Genomic DNA, 20,856 nt, shown 5'->3' on the forward strand with positions numbered 1-20,856 from the left:
AGAACAAAGCCTCTCAGTATTAAGAGGGAGCCTGTGCAAGGGGAGAGAAGGAAGAAAAGGAGGGTGGAAAGTAATAAAGAACAGGCAGGAAGAGAGCAAATAAATAAAAGTGGAAACATACACATAAACTCATCATGCAGACAAGTCGCAAGGCAGGCTTCTCCAACCTGGTGCCCTCCTGATGTTTTCAACTACAATTCCCATCAGCCCCAGCCAGTGCAGCTGGGGAAGGCTGTTCTAAAAGCTCAAGGGGTTCTCAAGGTGCCCTTAACAGCTTGTGGCCAGTTTACCTGCGAGATCACTTTACCCCATATATTTGCCCACTCAAGCACTTTAATCTGCACAGCTGGGTTGCAGGTGCCACATAATACCTGTAGGAAATTGTAAGTCTGGCAGCACCCACACTATGGAACTCCCTGCCTATCCACATCAGGCAGACGCCTTCACTGAACTCTTTTCGGCGCTTGCTGAAAACATTTTCATTTAGGCAAGCTTATCCACACACACAGAATGCTGAAATGTGTTTTAATCTTGTTTTTAGTTTATCATTGATTGAATGTCTTAAATAAGTTGTTTATAAAAATATCTTTTATGGATGCTTTATTCTTTTTGTGAACCACTTAAGAAGTTTGCTTGTTTTTTTTACAATCGAGTGTCCTATAAATTCTGTGAAATAAATAAAATAAATGTTTTAAAAAGCCAGCATGATAGGATGGATAGGGTACCAAGACCCCAACTGGCCATGGTGCTCTATGCTAGTTATGGACTCTCAACCTGTCCAACCTCACAGAGTTGTTGGGAGCACAAAATGGCCCCATGTTTTATCCTCCTTGAAGGCTGGGTATGATGAAGTAATCAAGAACACAGAAGTTCTTGGGTCAATGGTTCTTCTCACAAAAAAAGGCGAGCGTGGAAGGCAGGCGTTATTTTATTTTATTTTTATCAGATCACTATTTTGCCAAAAGACGAACACAAGCATCTTAGTCATATTCAGAACCCAGCAGAAATACAGTGGTACCTCGGGTTAAGAACTTAATTCATTCCGGAGGTCTGTTCTTAACCTGAAACTGTTCTTAACCTGAGGTACCACTTTAGCTAATGGGGCCTCCCGCTGCCGCGCGATTTCTGTTCTCATCCTGAAGCAAAGTTCTTAACCCGAGGTACTATTTCTGGGTTAGTGGAGCTGTAACCTGAAGTGTCTGTAACCTGAGGAACCACTGTAATATGCTCCAAGGGCTATAATATAGAAGGCTTAGGAAAATTAAAAGATCTTCACTTGGCACTATCAGGACTTTAATGTAGGGAACACAAGGCAAATATTGCAGGGGAGGGCATTCCATAATTGGGGTGCCACCTCCAAAAATGCCATCTTCCTTATGTAACCACATACCTCTTGTCTTTTAGGTAGGGAAAACTGAAAGATGGTTTCCTATGAAAATATGAAGGTCCATGCAAGTATACAGGCAAAACTTGGCTCAAGACATCAAGACACAAAACAGAAGAGCAGCAATCAGAACAGGGGCCGTGTTTCCCCCCAATATATGAACCACACATGACCAAAACACCAAAACTTACCAACCCCATTTGCAGGGTTCATTCCATCAGTGATGCTAAAAGACCAGTTCCAACAGGAACTGTTTCTATGCCAGTTGGTCATTATAACAACTGTTTCTGAATCTGGGCTTTTCCCCCTCTTCCCTCCACATCTCTTCTCCCTCTTGGGTCGTGTTTTTTAGATTGTAAGCCAGTGGGCAGTCTTGCTTCAATTTATTTTATGTACACCACTCTGGGAAGGGTAAAGAAATTGTTACGTACCTACGAATGCTGCAGATAGCTTTTAGAAGAGGCATCCGCTCATCCTTGTGCACAGAAAAGAATGAATGCCTCTTCTCAACACAGGCATGCATAGTCTAAAGCCAAATAGAGGCTCTTTGCTCCATAACTGTACTTTTATTGATATGCAAGATTTATGCAGATTTAATCAAGTCGCTGATTAAAATTCGCAAAAATCAAACAAGTAATATTTCTTTGATCAGGTTAAGTGCCCTATACAGAGTCCTTCTTCAGGTGTTCAAGATGTTCAAATAAGACGATGTTACATGTAGAGACAGATGTTAACCCAGTAACATTGAGCGATCTGTAAAAATAAAACCAAGGTTTCAGCAGGACCTACCGCAGACTGGATTATACATCAAATGGCATTCTGTATGCCCTCGTTTAAATTATTCCCACCACTTCCTCCTCCTCTCCCCTACAAGTACTGATATCTGGAAGCTTGTTTCTAATCATGAGGTAGGGCAGGAATCCTGATTGACCTGGGGTATAATCAGAGGTGGAAGGGACCCCTGCAGGCAATCTAGTCTGACCTCTGGATAAATCCAGAGGCAGAGTTTCCCCAACTGCTGTCCAGCCTCAGCTTAAAGACCCCCTAGGAGAGTCACCCTCCTACTCATCCCTCTAGGAAACTGCTTTCATTCATCAAGAAATGTCTCCTAGTTTTCAGCTGAAATGTAATGTCTAGGTCCACAGTTTAAAGTTGGCTCGTTTCAGACAAACCATAGTTAAAGATTAACCACAGTCTGTCAGGCTCTGATAGCACAGCAAGCCACAGTTAACCAACAACAGAAGTGAAAGCTTCCGAATTTTTCTTCAATGACATGTTGGAAAGGGAGAGGGGAGCATACAAGCTTGAGGTCAGGATGGGATTGAGCACATCATGCTAAACCATGGTTCACTGTGATGCAGCAGAGATTAGGAAGGAAGATCAGAACTGATTTAGAAAATTGGATTGCACCATCTTATACAGATAGATTCTAGAGGTGCAATGTTTGGAAATTATGTGGGCATATACACTGATATTTTCTTTTGGTCTGAAGTTGTTTTCTGTGTCAAATTTGTACAGGCAAAACCACTGATATCTACAGATGTCCATGGGCTTCTAAATTATATTCCTGCAGCGTGGGGATTAATGGCAGGACAACAGAAGCGGATTTTGAAAGCCTTGCACTTGGAGCCTGGAAGCAGGAACACCCACCATCTATTATGCAACGAAGCGAGGACCTCGCTGCCCTGGCTACATTTGAACACAATTCTTATAAACGTCAGCTTCATGTAAATTCCTGTCTGGATGACTTGTAAAGATTTATACGTTTAAATTAAGATGCATGTATTGATGATGATTATATTTCTACAGCGTGCTCTCCAGGGCCCTAGAGCCATCCCATCAGCCTGAAAGGGGAGCCTATAGCCACTGAGAAGAAGTCTTCTCACCCTTTATGCTGAATGGAGCCAATCTTGAACAATCGCAGAAGGGAGTGTGGCTGTAGCCATCATGAAGAGACCACACATTTCTGAATTTGCCACTCACATTGCTGTATCCCACAGGTGCGACAGAACATGAGGCACCACCAGCTTGATAGGTGCCTGACCCCAAGCGACACAAAGCTCTGCGGCTTGGTTCAAGGTCCACATGACTAAGAGAGCAACAATTGCAGCTGAGTCAAATCCCCAGGAATGAACAGAGATCGCCCTGCATATAGGAATGTCGACATTTTGCCCTCACAGGGCCGTCTGTCTCTCCCCCACCTCCTGGCCCCCTCTTTCTTATCTCCGTTTCCTTCCACAGAAACCTCAACTTGAGAGTCAGCCGCACTTGGGCCGTACACAAAAAATACTCAACTTTCTTTGCAGCCAACAATCGGAAGGAAATAAAGAGACACTCATCCTGATGGGAAATCAGAGAGGGATTAGTCAGGTCGGGTGAGGGGGAAGGACCTTTCAAATGAGTGAAGGAAAAGAAGAAGGAAGCCGATACAGAACATTAGAAATCTCAGCTCTGAACCAAAGAGTCACCAGTTCAGGAATCAAATGCATATGCCAAAGTTTCCCAGACTTCTAATACCTTAGAAGCATAATGGAAGCCCTTGAAAAATCAGATTTGGCCCCTGAGCCTTTCGGGTGCCTAGCCTGGATTTTTCTCTTCCCTCCTCCTCCTCCTCCTCCTCCTCCTCCTTTTGTGTCATATCTCTTGGATTGTAAACCTGAGGACAGGGGCTGTCTTACATTTAATTGTACAGGTGTTTTTTTATTAACCACTGCAGTTTATTATTGTTGTAGAAATATATATTTTTTAATTAAAAAGGTACAAATTGTATGTAAGCTACTCTGGGAAATTTTCTCAGCTGAAGAGAGGGATAAAAATGTTCTAGTAATACTAATAATAATGGCAAGAAGCTCATTTCAGCCTCAAGTCTTTAGGAGGCTCCCCCCCCCCTTCTTTCTTGTTTGTTTCAGAGGCCCCAGAAAGAGGAGTAGAGGCAAAGACTGACTGGAATGTTTATTTGCTGGCTCAACCAGGATTCCAGCAGCCTTCTGTCTTATTTGCTCACCTGCTCCTTGGGCTGAATTTGTGGGCTCTGCACGAGAAGTGGATTTGTTTGCAAAAAAAGAAACTCACACAGAAAAATCAATACAGCCTTTGGGCAGAAGCATGAAGTCAGGTACATTTCAGAAATGCAAGCCCACATGTTCCTAAGCGACATTGGATTAATCATGGATCATACTGGGGGCCACCTCCTACCAGTAAGAACATCATAAAAGCATAAGAAGAGCCTACTGGATCAGGCCAACAGCTCATCAAGTCCAGCATCCTGTTCTCACAGCTGCCTGTGAGAAACCCGCAAGCAGGACTTGAACACAAGAGCCCTCCCTCCTCCTGTGGTTTCCAGCAATGGGTTTTCATAAGCAGAAGCTCCTCCAGTTGTGGAGGCAAAGTAAAGCTAGTAGCCATCAATAGCCCTCTCCTCCAAGAATGCGTCTGATCCTCTTAAGCCATCTAAGGTTAGTGGCCATCCCTGCCTCCTGTTCCATGCCATGCATAATTCTATACTTCTATCATGTCTCCTCTTACTCGCATTTTTTCCAACCTAAAAAGTCCCCAGAATTGCAACCTTCCTTAATAGGGGAGTTGCTCTAGCCCCTTGATCCTTTCAGTTCCTCTTCCAACTCTGCAATATCCTTTTTGAGGTGAGGCGACCAGAACAGTACACAGTATTCCAAATGCGGCCGGCACCATAGGTTGGTATAATACAGCATTAGGATATTGGCAATATTATTTTCATCATCAGATGAAACATCGGAACAGTCAACTAGAGGGGAGCAAAATGTGCTTCCTTCTACAACAAGGCTCCCAAATTCTAATTGGAACACAAGGTTCATTTAGTCCGGCAACCTGTTTCCAACAGAGGCTGAAAGAAAGAAAATGTATACAAAGACAATAGCAACCTCTTCTTTTAAACTCTGTCCTCCAAAGCAAGTGTTAGCAAGAGGTAAACTGCCTCTGAACATGGAAGCTCCATCTAAAGCTTATGCTCCAATTTGGAACACATTCGATTTCACCCTGTGCCCTGCTTCCCAAGTCAAGATTCCAACTAATGCCCAGCAAGATGCAAAACCATTTACAGTTGCCACTCTCAGAACTGCTTCCCATTCCATCAAAAGATTTAGGGTCCAGAAAGCAAAATCCAGCCGAGCCAAAAGTTTCAGCATTCATAACACCACAGCCTCATGAGACATGGTAATCGGGTCATATATCACAGCAGCACAAAATGTGGTACCATGTGCAGAATATTCAGCTGCCTGCCTGTGTTGGTTTTTTAAAGAACACACATCAAGTTCCTAGTCCTTCGTGGTTGTGAAATCGTGCTTTAAAGAATGTGAGAGACCTCTGGTGAGATCTCAGAAGTTGGAGAGGTGGTTGAATGCGATTTCTAGTGGTTGGGAGGGATCTTCAATGTCCAGCACAGCACTCCTCCACCCACCCCGGACTAACGGAAGTAGAAAAAAACAATACAAAGCAGCAAAAGTGGTGAAGAAATAACAAGTTATTTGCTCAAGGTATGCAAGACTGCAGAGGGCATTTGCCCAAACAGACCGAAACCTTTCAGCATACACAAAATCTAGCCGTGCAGGACAGGCAGGTTGAAATCTGCACACTTTAGGCAAAGTCTGAACAGCAAAAACAACAACAGACCTACCTTCCACACAGTGCTCCACCTCTTCCAAATTGCGCAGTGTAATCCGCATGAGGCTTGAGTTGAGCATCAGTTCGTTCTTGTGAGCAGGCCACATATAATGCGGGGCAGGGTTGACGAAGAAAATCCGGGTGTCCCCTGTAGACACCTGGTTGTCGCAGATCAAGGGGTCCCCAAATCCCCCAATCATGACTTTGTTTCCACCTTCCAGGAGGATCTCGTGAGTCACAACCTCTTTGCCCTTCAGATACCGCCAGACCCTCACCTGGAGAATGAAAAAGAAAGCAGGACATTTATTATTTAAAAAGCCCATCAATGATGTGATGGTTGAGATGGGTGAACCACCTCAGGCCTGGTGCAGGGGGCGGCTCCAGGCTTCTCTGTCAGGACCTCAGGACTCTCCCCCACCCCACCTCACATCCCATCCCTGGGGCTTTTCACCCTCCTCAGGTGTTTTTGCCTGGCTGAAATGTGCCCTTGAACTGCATTTTGCTTGCCTGGACAAAGGGACAGTGTGTGGTAGTTTATATGTGAGGAAAAACTGGGCTACTGTGCAATGATGAAATTTGCATTAATTGACCTGTACACTTTTGGCCCTGCCCACTGCTGGTATGTGGCCCCCAGAATGTTGTCCACAAGGAAATGTAGCCTCTGGGCTAAAACAGGTTCGGAATCAGGGCTATGGGAGACCTCACATTCAGAACCAGTGAGCCACCAAATATCAGGAATAGGAGGAGAGAATCCAAGTGGCCACTCTGGGAAAGAGAATGCCTTTCCAGTGAAGCAAAGGCTACCTAAACATAAGTGAATACTTGCTCCTATTTATCCATCCCCAACAGTTGAGACTTAAAAGATGGAAAGCTCCTTAGAGAAACAGACATGTCTGCCCCCTTACATCACTTTGTCAAGTGCATGCACTTGAAAAACACAGTAAATACTTCTGTGATGACAAACCTTTGCTAAGTGTTATGTCCTTGAAGGGTTGTAGCTCTGCTTTGCATGCAGAAGATGGCAGGTTCAATCCCCAAGTATGGCTGGGACTGTCCCCTACATGAAACCCTGGATAGCCACTGCCAGCCAGTGCAGGTAATACTGAGCTAGATGGGACCAATGGCCTGACTCTGTAGAAGGCAGCTTCCTGTGACCCCACATCCTTGGACAACACCGTAATACTTCAACAGTGACCACCCCATTGAAAACTGGGCCAGGTCCGTGTGCAGCAAATTCCATATACAGTATAGTGGTACCTCGGGTTACATACGCTTCAGGTTACATACACTTCAGGTTACAGACTCCGCTAACCCAGAAATATTACCTCGGGTTAAGAGCTTTGCTTCAGGATGAGAAGAGAAATTGTGCTCTGGCGGCGCGGTGGCAGCAGGAAGCCCCATTAGCTAAAGTGGTGCTTCAGGTTAAGAACAGTTTCAGGTTAAGAACGGACCTCTGGAACGAATTAAGCACTTAACCCGAAGTACCACAGTACTGTACACTAATCCCCCCAAAGTCCCAGCCCCATATTCCTTGGGGTGGCTTTACATCTCTGCTACCGAGGAAAGAGAACTGTTGGCGCGGGTGGAGAGGCAAGCTGGAGCACAGGAGGACTTGATCTGATGCCATAACCGAATCCGCAGGCCTTTTTATTTCCTGTCTGGGCACATCTCAAGCATACGTCATTATGGGCATGGATGTTGCAAGGAGGCCACTTGCGATTCCCTATTGCAGTACACACACACACACACACACACAGAGCGAGAGAGAATATCTACGATTCTGAGACAGCAAAGACAAACCATCGACGTTTGCCATATCAGCACTACAAACCATCGATGCCTGTCATATCGGAACTACTTCCATGAGAGGAAAAAACAGGCACTCATAACAAAAATAGAAAACTCTAAAGCTGAGCTGAGGACCCTATTTCATCCTGTGGGCCACATTCCCCTCACAGAGACCTTTTGGGGGCCACATGCTGGTGGTGGGCAGGCCCAGAAGTGAAAGTGGGTGGAGCGACAAATGTAAATTTTTTGTTCTTACGGTAGGCTAGTTTCACACATCGCTGTCTACCCTCCATCCAAGCGGCATGATCAGGGTTCAAGGGCACATTCCAGTCGGGCAAAAAACAACACCACCACTTGAGGAATGTGTGACGCAAGCTGGGGGGCGAATGGCATGGGGAGAGCCCTGTGAGCCAGGTGGAGAGGCCTGGGGGGGGGTGTCTGCATTTGGCCCCCAAATCTGATGCATACCCTTGGTCAAGTTACAGCTGCAGGGAGGGTGTAACAAAACTCCTCTCCTTCTGTTGCACTCGTTTTTTTAAAAAACAAACAAACAAGGGAAAGCAGTACTCTTTAAATCACAGGAAAAGTGCCAAGCTTCCGTCACCTAAAAGCAAATCTCACCCCCTTTTCAGTGTCAAAAATCCCAACTGCAGGCCTTGTTTTCCTGGCGCGAACATTTTCCACAGACTGGCGAACTGCCAGACCCACTGCAGTGGAGAGGAACAATCACAGACCATAGCTTGTCTGTCCCCCCCCCCCCTTTCTCACTGTAATCAGCTTGGGGGTTTTGTTTCCATGATTCTAACACCAGCAAAGGTGCCCGTTTCTCCCTGCCTGCGAAAAATCTGGGGCAAGCTTGCTGCCTCTGACAGGGCACAGAGAGCGCGGTAATAAACATGCCGAAGCTCAGGTTAAGAGGGGCCACCTGAAGCCGCAGAGTTATGGAATGCATCTCTTCCCCGCCGGGAACGGAGCCAGTTCCAAAACCATGCCAAAGGAGGCATGAAAGGCCCTTCGCACCAGCTGCTTGCCAAGGTGCGCCCTGCAGGTACACTTTACCCCAGATTCAAGTCGAGGCAAGGGAAGAGAAAAGGAAAAAAAGAAAACCACAGGATGAACCCCACCCATTTTATTTGCAAAGGCACAAGAAAAAGGGGTTTGCAGCTCAGCAGCAAAGGCAAAGACTGGCCTCACACCCCACCTTGAGTGCAAAGAGATGCTTGGGTACGCCGTGCACATAGGTAGGGGAACTAGGGAAGCCCAGTACTGTCTACACTGACTGGCAGCAGCACTCCAGGGTCTCAGGAGTCTTTTCCCCAAACCAACATAGAAATGCTGGGGACTGAACCTGGGACCTTTCTGCATGCAAAGCAAATGCTCTAACCTTTGAGCTATGGCCCTCCCCACTAACTCCTGGTCATTCCCATCCCAAGCATAATTTATCTGAGCAGAGTAATTTAGAGGGAGGGCCCCTCTCTCTTTTTAGTTGGTACTGTTAATCAATTGCAAGGCAGAATTGTTGCTGATCCACCGCAAATGAGTTATAGATTGACCAGTAGATCCCCATCAGCCCACCTCTGATAAAGAGAAGTTGCTTTATTTATTTTGTATGAGTACACTGTGGCTCAGTGGTAGAGCATATGCCTTAAAAGGAGGTCGGTCCCTAGGTAAGACGTGGAGAATATCCCCTGCCTCAAACCCTGGAGAGGCACTGCAAATCAATGCAGACGATGCTGAGCTGGGTAGACAAATGGTCTGCCTCAGTAGCGTCCTAAGTTTCTATATTGTAAGCAAAGGGATGTAGCTCCATAGTACAGCAGCGGCTTTGCATGCAGAAGGTCCCAAACTCAACCCCCAACATCTCCAGGAGCGAACCCTACCCGAAACCATGGAAGGTCACTGCCAGTCAGTGCAGACAATACTGAGCTACATGGATCAAGGGTCTGACTCAGTATAAGGCAAAAAAGCCTGTGTTCCAGCATCTGCAGAGAGCATAGCTGTCAAGTGTCCCTTATTTGAAGGGACAGTCCCTTATTCCAGCGCCATGTCCCGCTGCTGTCCCTTATTGATAGATGTCCCTTAAATGTCCCTTAAATGATGTCCCTTAAATTTCAAAGGAAGCAGCTCCTCTCCCTCCCTCCCTGTCGGCCAGGGAGGAGGGAGGCTCCAACTGTGTTGCTTGGCTGTGTTGCTCACCCAATAAGAAGTCTAAGAACGACGGGGGGGGGGTGGAGCTTGCATGCCTTGTGTGTGGCTAGTTAATGCAAGCTGAGGGGTTTTTTGAATGCTGGACGCCGTTTGTTGCACGTGCTGCTGCAAACTTTGCAGTGCAAAGCCAGGCCGGGGAGCCATCTTAAGTTGAGGCTGCATAGGCCTTGTGGTGCATGTGATTCTATTCAGTTGAACCTCTGGTTACAAAGTTGGTTGGACAGTGTTCTCGAAGCTACCAGCATGAGTTTGACTAGACTGCAGGAGGACAGGAAGACTGGAGTGCCTGGAACAGGGGAGGCTGCAGGTCCCTTATTTTGGCTGCTGGTCCCTTATTTTCAAATCTGTAAGTTGACAGCTATGGCAGAGAGTGAGAGAGAGAGCTGGGTCAAACTCTGCCAGCAGCATTTTCAACCCTCTGCTTCTCATGAGGGGAATGAATGGATGGGATGGGAAGGTCATACAGTATATGCAGAGACACTGAATTCATCAAGGGCAATTAAGACTCCTTGCACAGTGAGTCACCAGGCACGTGAAGAATTTATTTTAAAAGGGGGGGAGCTGTGAAGGAAGAGACATAAGGAGATCAAGCCTGGGAGATAGCAGTGGCAGTTAAGACCCTTCCAGCGACAAAAGTGTGCTTTAGAGAGATTTATAAAGACAGCGAGAGCAGGGGCCGTGGAAGACAAAAATGCTTTTACGAAATATCTTGCGTTTAAATTACAGCTGGGAGCATTAATGGGTACATCCAATCAATTAGCTGAGGATGGACAATTCCTATTAAAAATGTGTGTGGGGTTAATTGGACAGTCATTCCCCTCCTTACACACACACACACACAAACACACGGGAGGGGGGAGGTCAGCCTTTTAAGGGAGACCAAGGGTTAAGTCCCATTATCTTTTGCCTGCACATCCCCACCCCTCAAACCCGCTCCCATGGGACTGCTGTGACATCACGGAACATTCACCACACATTCCAAATACTCAGGGGTGGGGGAAACATCAGCTATGGAAAGCAGGACAGGAAGGGAAGGAACAGAGCTGTCCGCAACATGTGGCAGAGGGATGCAATTTTCCCAGGCGACACATATGGGGAGGGGTGCTGCAGGAGCAGTTCCCCCACTGCTCCCACTACCGCCAATTCTCCTTTCATGCATTCCCTACGTATCCCACTGCAATAGAGGACCCTGTCTCGCTGCCAGTTTTGGAGTCAATATTCAATGAGTTAGATCGAAAGGCTAGCACACCTGATACAGAACTGGATAGGCCAACCTCCCTTTTGCACCTGGGTTAAAATAGCAAACACTAACTGTGGACCTAACACATGCAGAAACCTCTCCCCCCCCCCACCCAGGCTGATAAAGAGCCCTGTGTGACTCAAAAGATCAGATACAACATTCCACACAGGAGCTGGTCTGAGCAAAGGGGAAGGGGGGGGGAGCACAGCTCATACACTCAAGTATTTCGTCCACTGGCTTCTGACTCAGAGAGCAGACAATGAACCTGGGTCAACAGCACAGAAGGGCGACACACACCTCGATTCTTCTCCTCGCTTAGTCACTCCATCCAGCAACAGGGAAGCAAGATGAGCAAGTCTCCATCCCAGCATTTGCCCTCTGTCCTTCCTCTCCGCCCCCACCCCACTCGATTCTTAATCAGTTGGCAGGGAAAGCAATGCCTGGAAGCAATCCGCAACTGTTTAAACAGCATTAGCTCTAATTTCTTTCACTGGCTCTATCTCACTCATCTTTTGTGTATATTGGAGGCTTCATCCTGGGAGGGTTAGGATTTAACCAGCAGAGACAGAGAAACTTCAGCGGAATGCACAGCACATCTTCAGAGAGCACGTTGACTGCGGACCACCCAGTCCTTATTAAAACATTCCCAACTGGGGGAGAAGCAGAACTGGAGGCGGCAGGTGGGGGAACATCACGCCATGAAGCAGCCCGGCCAAAGGTTCTCACTGCAACACCTCAAACAGGTTAAAATCCAGGGTGTTGTATGCAATCCGTTATGCAACCTCCAATCACTGACAGAGGAAAATTAGGTACAAATTGGCCGATGAAAGATTTGTATTTATTTATTTTAATCAACACACCTATGCTATACGTTAAATGCCTGCACAATCTCAATCTTCCCTCCCATGAAGCTGCAATGGGCAAACCAGTTTAATCAGCAGCAAAGGCCTAGATCCGGTGGTGGTGGTGGTGGTGGTGGTAGTGCGCCTTAGTTATAATGCTGATTCTATGAGATCCTGGTTTTGGCTTCATCTTCTCTCACACCAAAAGGGCTCAGAATGGCACAGATGGGTCCCCCACCACCCCCACCGCTTCTCCTCTGCAATATCCTCAGAACAGCCCTGCAAGGCAGGTTAGGTTGAGGACACAACTATACCTGCCAAGTCCAGCACGGGATTCACAATGACTCACATCACTTATCTGGTAAGTAAAGGCAGGGTACTGGCAGCTCAAGGGCTTATCTATGCCCTGCCCGCTGATTTACCCATATGAATACAACCTACCCAAGCCATTTTTAAACAGGTCATCATCCCCCTGCCCAGCTTTTGGAACAGACATATGCCCTGCTTGTGGGAGGGAGGTCTTTTGCAGGTGCTGGATTAGGCCTCACTCTCACCCTCCAATTTTCCATCTAAAACACATACATACACATCTGCATTTGGCTAATACACATTTGCCAAAGTATAACTTTACCCAGATAGAGAAAGGTGTAAAGCTCTGAAAGGATTTCAAGCCAGTCCTCCCTCTTCCAATCTTTATTGGGGTGCGGACAAAAGGGGGCATTTGGGAAGATGGGCTGCAACTGGCCAGTTTTCCTCGCCCTCCCTTGTGGTTTATCCACTCACACACAGACACAGTGGAGATTTTGAGTTCCCGTTCAGGAACAGCAAAACCTCCCCACACACCATTTACAAAAGCGGTTCATGGACTACAACATGCTGCCATTCCAAAAACGACTTGATAGAACAGGAACACCCCCCCCCCCAAAAAAAGCCTTCCCTCACGCCCTTAAGGTGTGCAGAAGTAGCTTGGCAATCACTGCCATCCGTAGCCAACAACAATTTGGGCAAATGCAGTCTGAAACAGCAGAGAGCTGCTGAGACTGGACAATACTGAGCCAGATGGACCATTGGTCTGACTCAGTAGAAGACAGCTTCTTGTGTGCCTCTGTCCATCCCCCACTCCATGTTCCACACTTTGAAGGAACAGCTGCCATGCAAATTTGGAATCCGCTAGGTTCATTCCTCCACACAAACATGTGGGGAGAGGCACAGCTCAGCAGGAGGACATCTTTTCTGCATGCCGAAGAGCCCAGGGTCAATCCCCATACTCTCCAGGTGGTGCTACCTGAAGACATTTTGTGTGCAAAGCATGCACACTATCACCGAGCTAATTTCATAAGCCTACGGCTTCCATTAGTGATGTATGGAAATGAGAGCTGGACCATAAGGAAGGGTGATCACCGAAGAATTGATGCTTTTGAATTATGGTGCTGGAGGAGACTCTTGAGAGTCCCATGGACTGCAAGAAGATCAAACCTATCCATTCTGAAGGAAATCAGCCCTGAGTGCTCGCTGGAAGGACAGATCCTGAAGCTGAGGCTCCAATACTTTGGCCACATCATGAGAAGACTCCCTGGAAAAGACTCTGATGTTGGGAAAGATTGAGGGCACAAGGAGAAGGGGACGACAGAGGACGAGATGGTTGGACAGTGTTCTCGAAGCTATGAACATGAGTTTGACCAAACTGCGGGAGGCAGTGGAAGACAGGAGAGCCTGGCGTGCTCTGGTCCATGGGGTCACGAAGAGTCGGACACAACTAAACGACTAAGCAACAACAACAACAACAAAAACCTTAGAAGAGTGTGTGGCCGTGAGGGGGTGCGCTTGGCTGTGATTATCTGGTCCATGGGGTCACAAAGAGTCGGACACGACTAAACAACAACAACAACGGCTTCCATTCACTTATACCAGGGGCTGGCTAACCTTTTTTGGCCTGAGGGGCAGATTCAGCCTGGGGAGGGGGGTACATGCCAATGGTGGATGCAGTCACCCCACACTCTTGCATGCTCACACACAAGCAGACAGTGTCACCCACCTCCCTCAGCAGATCTGGGTTGATTAGCAGAGGACAGAGGGTTACTGCCCGCTCTTCACTCATCAAATGACTGATCTGATGAGCCAGGAGGGGTTCACTGACATCTCCAACAGGGAGCTGGCCTCTGCCTACTCCAGCTCTGCATCCATATTTTTTTTTTCCTTTTGTCCCCCCACCCAAATCAGTGGGGGTCTCTGGTAGAGGGAAACAGTTCCAGAAAGAAATACTTGAGGGGGCTTGATCAAGGGGTCCCCCTCCCCAAACAGAGCCACCCCTGCTTTATGCCAGTGCCTTAATGGTGGGCATGGTTGCCAATCTCTGCAGAATCTGCCTTGAAAGCAACTCTTAAACAAAAGGTACGTTGAAAATTACCCCTTGACTGGTGGCTACTGGGAGTGACGGGGTGGAAGCCCAGGGAGGGTCAACAGCAGGTGAAGTCAGAGTCAATGATATTCAGAGTCAGACCCAATGAGAGATGAAGCCAGCTAATTCCTGGCTTGTCCCCACACTATGTCCTGCTGAATTCTACTAGGGTGGTACTTAGACAGAGTGACAGCAAAGGCTACCCCCTGGACAGGTTGCAAGGAGGAAATCAGGCACATGGACTCTCCCTGTGAGAAAGCAACCTCCACTGTTCTCAATACCCTTGATCCTTATAAATAATAGTGTGGTTAATTATTATTTTTAAAGGAAGCTGTGTTGGCCCATAAAGGGGGGGGGGGGAATCATCATCAGTATGGCCTGTGCAGGTCCTGTTGACCCCAGCTCTCCTGGCATACTTAGAAACAGAAGATCTTCCTGCAGTTAACCAAGATTTCTGTTCCAAGACCAAACACAAGCTATACCTTGTAGCAGCAGGGGTTATTTGCAGTGGTAATAAGCAGTGAGTCTGCAGCAACAGGGGTCAATCTTGAGGAACATTTTACAGCATGATGGCGTCCAAACATATTCACCCAGTCGGTGTGACCTTTTCCTTCCCATCAAAATTCCTCCCCTGCCAGAATTTGCATTGCAAGCTCCATGGGGCAGAGGGCTCTCTGGGTTAATCCTACTCTAGAAAAGCTCCATGCCTACCAACGCTGCAATATAAATAAAAGAAATTGTCAGCAACCATGCTGGGTCATTCTTGTTTCTTTTTTTTTTTTAATTACACAGGTTTAGTGGAAGAAGAGGGAACATACTACACTCTTCCAAGCTGGTGGCTTTGAAACTTTCCCAGCCTGGAAGTATAAAGGCAATGTGCTCTGCTGCAGACACTCGGAATTGGGTTTGCTTAAAAGCAGTCTTGCAAAGATGTTGCCTGCTCCGGGGTTAGCCGCACTTTTTAAGAAGGCTACTCTCCATCTAAAAATACATAATTATGTACTGAAGCTTTTCAAGTCGCCCAATGAAAAACATGTGTCCTAGCTTTTTTCTTTTAAAAGGAACTTGTTTAGATTTAGAAGAAGGAAGGTTACAAAGAAAAGACCTGCCATCAATCAAAACAGAAATATACTGGTGCAGCGATTCTCAAGATTACATTTCCACTGACTTTGAGATCTAGACAAGATTGTGGGGAGGGGGTGTGTGTGTTATCAGCTGGTTTATAAGTACATCAAGCAACATGAAGTGAGGGTGGCGCTCACCTTTCCAAATTAATCCACTGTGAAATGGGGGGGGGGGGAGATGGACAGACAGACAGATTTAAATCAATCAAGTTCAAGTAATTGCTCTTCACAGATGGGAGGCTGTCTGCTGTGCCTCCACGTGGGTCAGTGTTCTCAGCTTGCCTCCTTCCATTATGATGGCGGTGGTTCATGCAGAAACCTAGGAGGGTGGGCTCCTCCAATGGTGGGTAATTAACTTCTTAATCTTTACACACACCCTAAGAAGTCAGGAAGAGACCATAGCTCATTGGCAGGGTGCCTGCTTTTCATGCCAGCTTCAATCCCCAGCATCCCCAGGTAGCGTTGGGAATATTATCCTGCCTGAAATCCTGGGACAGCCGCTGCGAGTCAGTGTAGACAATATTCAGCTACACAGACCAATGGTCTGACTCAGTATAAAGAAGTTTCCTATAATCCTATTAAACAAAGGGACATATCTCCGTGGTAAAGCATCTGATCTGTAGGACAAAAGGTCTCAAGTTCATTCCCCAGTATCTGCATGCAGGACTGGGAATATTCCCCTGTTTGAAACCCTGGAGAGACAGCGCAAGTCAGGGTAGCAATACTGAGCTATTTGGACCGGTGGTTTCACTCTGTATCAAGCAGCATCTTATATATCAACTTCCTTGGGTACAAGGATAAAGCATCCCTCCCATCTCAGTGGGCCTAAAGGTTTGGGAAACCCGGTTGGTTAAAGGCAAATGAACTTGGCAGATACTTATTTTAGGACTGCACTGTTTTTAGTGAGTGATCCAAGCTTGCAGTGATGCTATGCCTTACATCAGCATTCCCCAATGTGGCGCCTACCAGACACTGCTAGACTACAGCTCCCATCATACATGTCCATTGGCCATGCTGGCCACGGCTGATGGGATCTGGAGTCCAAAATTATCTGGGGTCGGAGGGAGGTTGCTTTATGTCACATAAAGTGCTCCATTCTTTCATCTTAGACTTACAGAACGGAGACTCAAATTGAGTGGCTCTGCATGCAGACAGTCCCAGGTTAAATTCCCCCTGGCATCTACGGTTAACAGGATCAGGAAGCAGGTGAAGGAACTGCTGGACTGCAATGAACAAACAGTCTGACATGGTATATAAAGGCAGCTTCCTAAACTTGCAGTTGTTCATAGAGGTGGAAGGAAGCGGGACAGAAGAACATCAGAAGAGCCCTGCTGGATCAGGGCAAAGGCTCATCCAGCCCAGTATCCTGTTCTCACAGTGGGCAACCAGATGCCACAATGGGAAGCCTGCAAGCAGGAACCGAGCGCAACCACACTCTCCTCTCCTACATTTGCTGGAGAGGCGTACTGCCTCTGACAGTAGACACAGAGCACATAGCCATCCATTGCGGCTAACAACCACTGATAGCTTTCTCCTCCATGAATTTGTCTCATCCTCTTTTAAAACCATTCAAGTTGGTAGCCTTCCACCCACAATGTTCAGGGGCACTTTATTCAGCCTTAGGACAGCATGAGGCATCTGAACTAAAAGTCCAGAATTGAACTGACATCACACCAAGTTCTAGGCAGATTTAGCCACTTGGGTTGTGAATGCACCATAAATCAAAAGTGCATATTTCTCCCCAAGGAATCCTGGGAACTGTAGTTTACAGGTGCTTGGAATGTTAGCTCTGTGATTGTTAAACTACAGTTCCCAATATCTCTTTTTTGAGGGGGTGCTTTAAATGTATGGTGTGTATGCAGCCTTGGACATCACCGAGACCAAACTGGATGAAGCCCAAGTGTGTCAGCTTAAATTAAGTTTGCGGATCTTGGGGGGGGGGGGTTAAGACTCCACAGAGCCCACAAACCTCTTATCTTGTGGTAGGGTATAGACATTGGGTGAAGGAAGAAGAAGGCTTCACCACCCAGCGCTTAATGAATTTGCAGAACTCATTGCTGCAAGGATGAAGCAATGGCTTTAACATAGGATCATGGGGGGAAATATTGAAGGTTACGTCAGCCTTGCATATTACTATGCGGGGTCACTGTGCGGGGTCACTGTGGGCAACAAGGAATTCCACACAGGTGACTTGAACAGGCTAGCAGAACAGGGATGGCTCACTCTACCCCACCGACAGCCATCTATTTCTGCCTTAGTCGCAGAGGATTCGAAACCCTTTCCTCCAAGGTCAGCATGAAAACCAAGGAGGTTGTTAGACAAGGGTCACTGAGATCCAGCCCTCCTTTGCAAGCTAGTTTAATGGAAAGCATTTGTTTTTTACTAGCCTAAGGCTTACAGACAAGGTTGGGTGTGGTACGGTCTGTTCTGTCAATGGTTATTAGTTGTGAAAACTATAGAACTTCCATGTTCTGAGGCAGCCTATCTAGAAATACCAGCTGCAAAGTACAACTGCAAGAGGAGGACCAATGCCTTCATGCCTCTAACACTTATGGAGGTGGGATTGTAGGCTGACCCAGAGCAAGGTCAGTCTTAGATATCTGTGAGATGCAATTACACACTTGGGAGCAAGCTATCTTGCTGGAGTCCACTGGGACTACTCGGAAGGAAGTGGGAAATAATTCCAGGCCTGAGCTCCACTGAACTGATATTCGCTCACTTAACAAAGCCAATCCTATGGCCTCAGAAGAAATCCTTGCTGTACCCAGTGGTGGTTGCTCTCAGAAAAGTATCCATGCATATGGAGATGGGAAGCAGCTCACTGGTAGAGCATCTGCTTTGCATGCGGAAGGTCCCAGGTTCAATCCCCAAGGTAAGTCTGGGAGGAAACCCTGTCTGAAATCCTGGAGAGCTGCTGCCAGTCCATGTCAACAATACTGAGCAAGATAGACCAGTGGTCTGACTCTCAGTTTAAGGCAGCTTTCTGTGTTCTGTAGTATTACAGTGGGTTTTCTTTTTGGGGGGGGGGTGGGATAATACATAGCAATGATTTATCTGGAACTTCAGCCCATTCAAACTGTGTTTTTAAATAACTGGTTTCAACAAGCCGCTATCCTATTCTGGCTCAAAGTGAGCATTGTCATGGCACCAAGAGCACTGTTCTCCTACAACACCTTCCTTGCATTTTCTTTGGGAGCCAAAAAATAAAATAAAATCTTGCACTTTTAAAAACTCCCCAGGAATGTACCAAAAACATAACCGGGAACAAGCAAAAGATGAACTTCACACCTCAGAAACACCTTTTGTTTTTCAAATGTTCAGTTTCTACTTTTAATTTTTCAAAAGTGGTAAGTCACTCAACTAAAAAGCAACATCACCCTTTAGTTCTAGCAACAGTTGTGAAATGGATGGCAATCGGCGGGTTGGGGGAGTGGTGCGGATGTATTTGTCCATTCACTTATTGAACAGGGGGGAAAACAGCATTTCAGTCCATGCCCGCCCACCCGAAAACTCAACTATTTCTTGCTGGGGGGTGCAATCAATGTAAGAGGTAGTTAAGGGCCTGGCGTCGGAAATAAAGTTGTTTCTAAGTTGGCCTGTTTCAGCAAGAAATAGCAGCAAAAAAAAAAAAGTTCCAGAGATGTCCAGTGGGGCTACTCGGATGTAAGTTTTAAACTAGGAAATAGGAGCGGGTGTGTGGGGAAAAGAATCTTTTCCAATCCTGACTCCTCCCCAACCCAGTTTGTTCCCATCCGCAGGTTTGCAATTAAGAGATCGACAAGTTGCGGGGGGGGGGGGGGTGTTATAAATTATCTTAAAAAAAAAAAAAAAGCAGAGACAGTGAAAGTTTTGCAAGAGAGTGAAGATCACAACACAGAGACTTTGGCATGGGGAACAGTGAAGGTTTCAACCCAGCCAGGAAGCGCAGCCGGTTGAGCGTGCGCGCCCACCTCCCTCTGCCCCGAATTACCTTGCAAGAGTAGGTCTGATGAACCGGATCCACGTTCACGATTTCCTCCACCGTCCCTGTGAGGACAACGTTGGCTTCTTCCTCCCTCCTCTCCAGTTCCCTCTCGGGACAACTTCCATTGCAACTGCCCAGCCACGATGCCAGCAGCAGCGGCGGCAAGAGGAGGCGCAGGAGGCGAGCGCCAGCGAAGGGGGACCCGGGGGCTCGCTTTTCCCACCCCATCGCGGCACAAAAGCAATCCGGGCGCGGGATGGGTGGGTGGGTGGATAGAGGAGGCTTGCAAAAAAGAGAACGAGAGAGAGAGAGAGGAGAAAAGGTAACAGGAGGGAGGCGGAGGGGGGGGGCGGGAAGCAGCTTTGCTGGAGAGAGAGGGGGCGAAAGGATCAAGCCCTTACAAACTGCACAGTTGCACCCCCAAAATGGGATTTTGCAGAGGGAGGAAAGGAATGTTACTTTTATTGCAAAAGGGGGTTGAAAGGAAAGCTGGTGAGGGGAGGAGAAAGCTAAAAGAAAGAGGGGAGAAAGGGATGGATTTCTAGCTCTGGTGAGGCAGAGAGAAAGAGAGATTTGCTTCTCCTGGTTTTCCTGCCCCTGCTTCTCTCGCTCGCTCTCTCTCCAGTGTGAGAAAAGGCAAAAGGGGGGTGGGAGGGAATTTGCATGCGATCTGAATTGCTGATAAGGAAAAAGGGGAGGGGGGAAGCGGAGGGGAGGGTTTGCGAAAAGGAAAGGGGGGGGGGAGAGAGAAGAAGAAGAAGAAGAGAAAGCCTAGCTTCGCTCCTGGCTGGCTCCCTGCCCGCTGCTCTGCTTCTGTCTTCTTTGCAAAAGCGAAAAGAAAAAGAAAGAAAGAGCTGGAGTAATAAGGGGAGAAACGCCACCCGCAGGAAATACAGCTCACATCAGGTTAATGGATAATCAGGCCGCCAAACGTGATGTGACTTTTAAAGGTGCAGCTTAAGACGGGCAGAAGAGGAAGTGGAGCAGTCTTCTGCTTGGAGAGTGGATTTATTTTTATTTTTAAAAAAATCACAAGCCTTCTTTACCAGTGTGCTCTCTTGGTTTACACCTTCTGCTTGGATAATTAGATTTTACTTGTTATATATATATATATATTTAAAACTAGGGTGCAAAAAGCGGGGAGGGCTCTTACACCTTTAATAGTTTTGTAGAAAAGGGCGTTCCCTCTTCAACACAACAATTAAAGGTGCACGAGCCCCTCATCTTCTTTCCGATCTGACCACCAACTTAGCTGTTTTTTTTGTTTCAA

At 47.0% G+C, this 20,856-nt stretch overlaps 1 protein-coding gene across 1 annotated transcript; it reads right to left on the reverse strand.

Annotated features, from left to right (window-relative positions):
* Nucleotides 1-1,930: 1,930 nt before the first annotated feature.
* LOC308482800 (agrin-like) lies at nt 1,931-20,524 on the reverse strand. Its single transcript, XM_081016328.1, has 3 exons — nt 19,593-20,524; nt 6,036-6,297; nt 1,931-2,137 (listed from the first exon to the last, which is right to left on the reverse strand). The coding sequence occupies exons 1-3, from the start codon at nt 19,812-19,814 to the stop codon at nt 2,115-2,117; spliced, it is 507 nt and encodes a 168-aa protein (XP_080872454.1). The 5' UTR covers nt 19,815-20,524; the 3' UTR covers nt 1,931-2,114.
* Between the last annotated feature and the right edge of the window lie 332 nt (nt 20,525-20,856).

The sequence above is a fragment of the Podarcis pityusensis genome, assembly GCF_964106645.2.
Source record: "Podarcis pityusensis genome assembly, chromosome: 8".
NCBI classification, from domain to species: Eukaryota; Metazoa; Chordata; class Lepidosauria; order Squamata; family Lacertidae; genus Podarcis; species Podarcis pityusensis.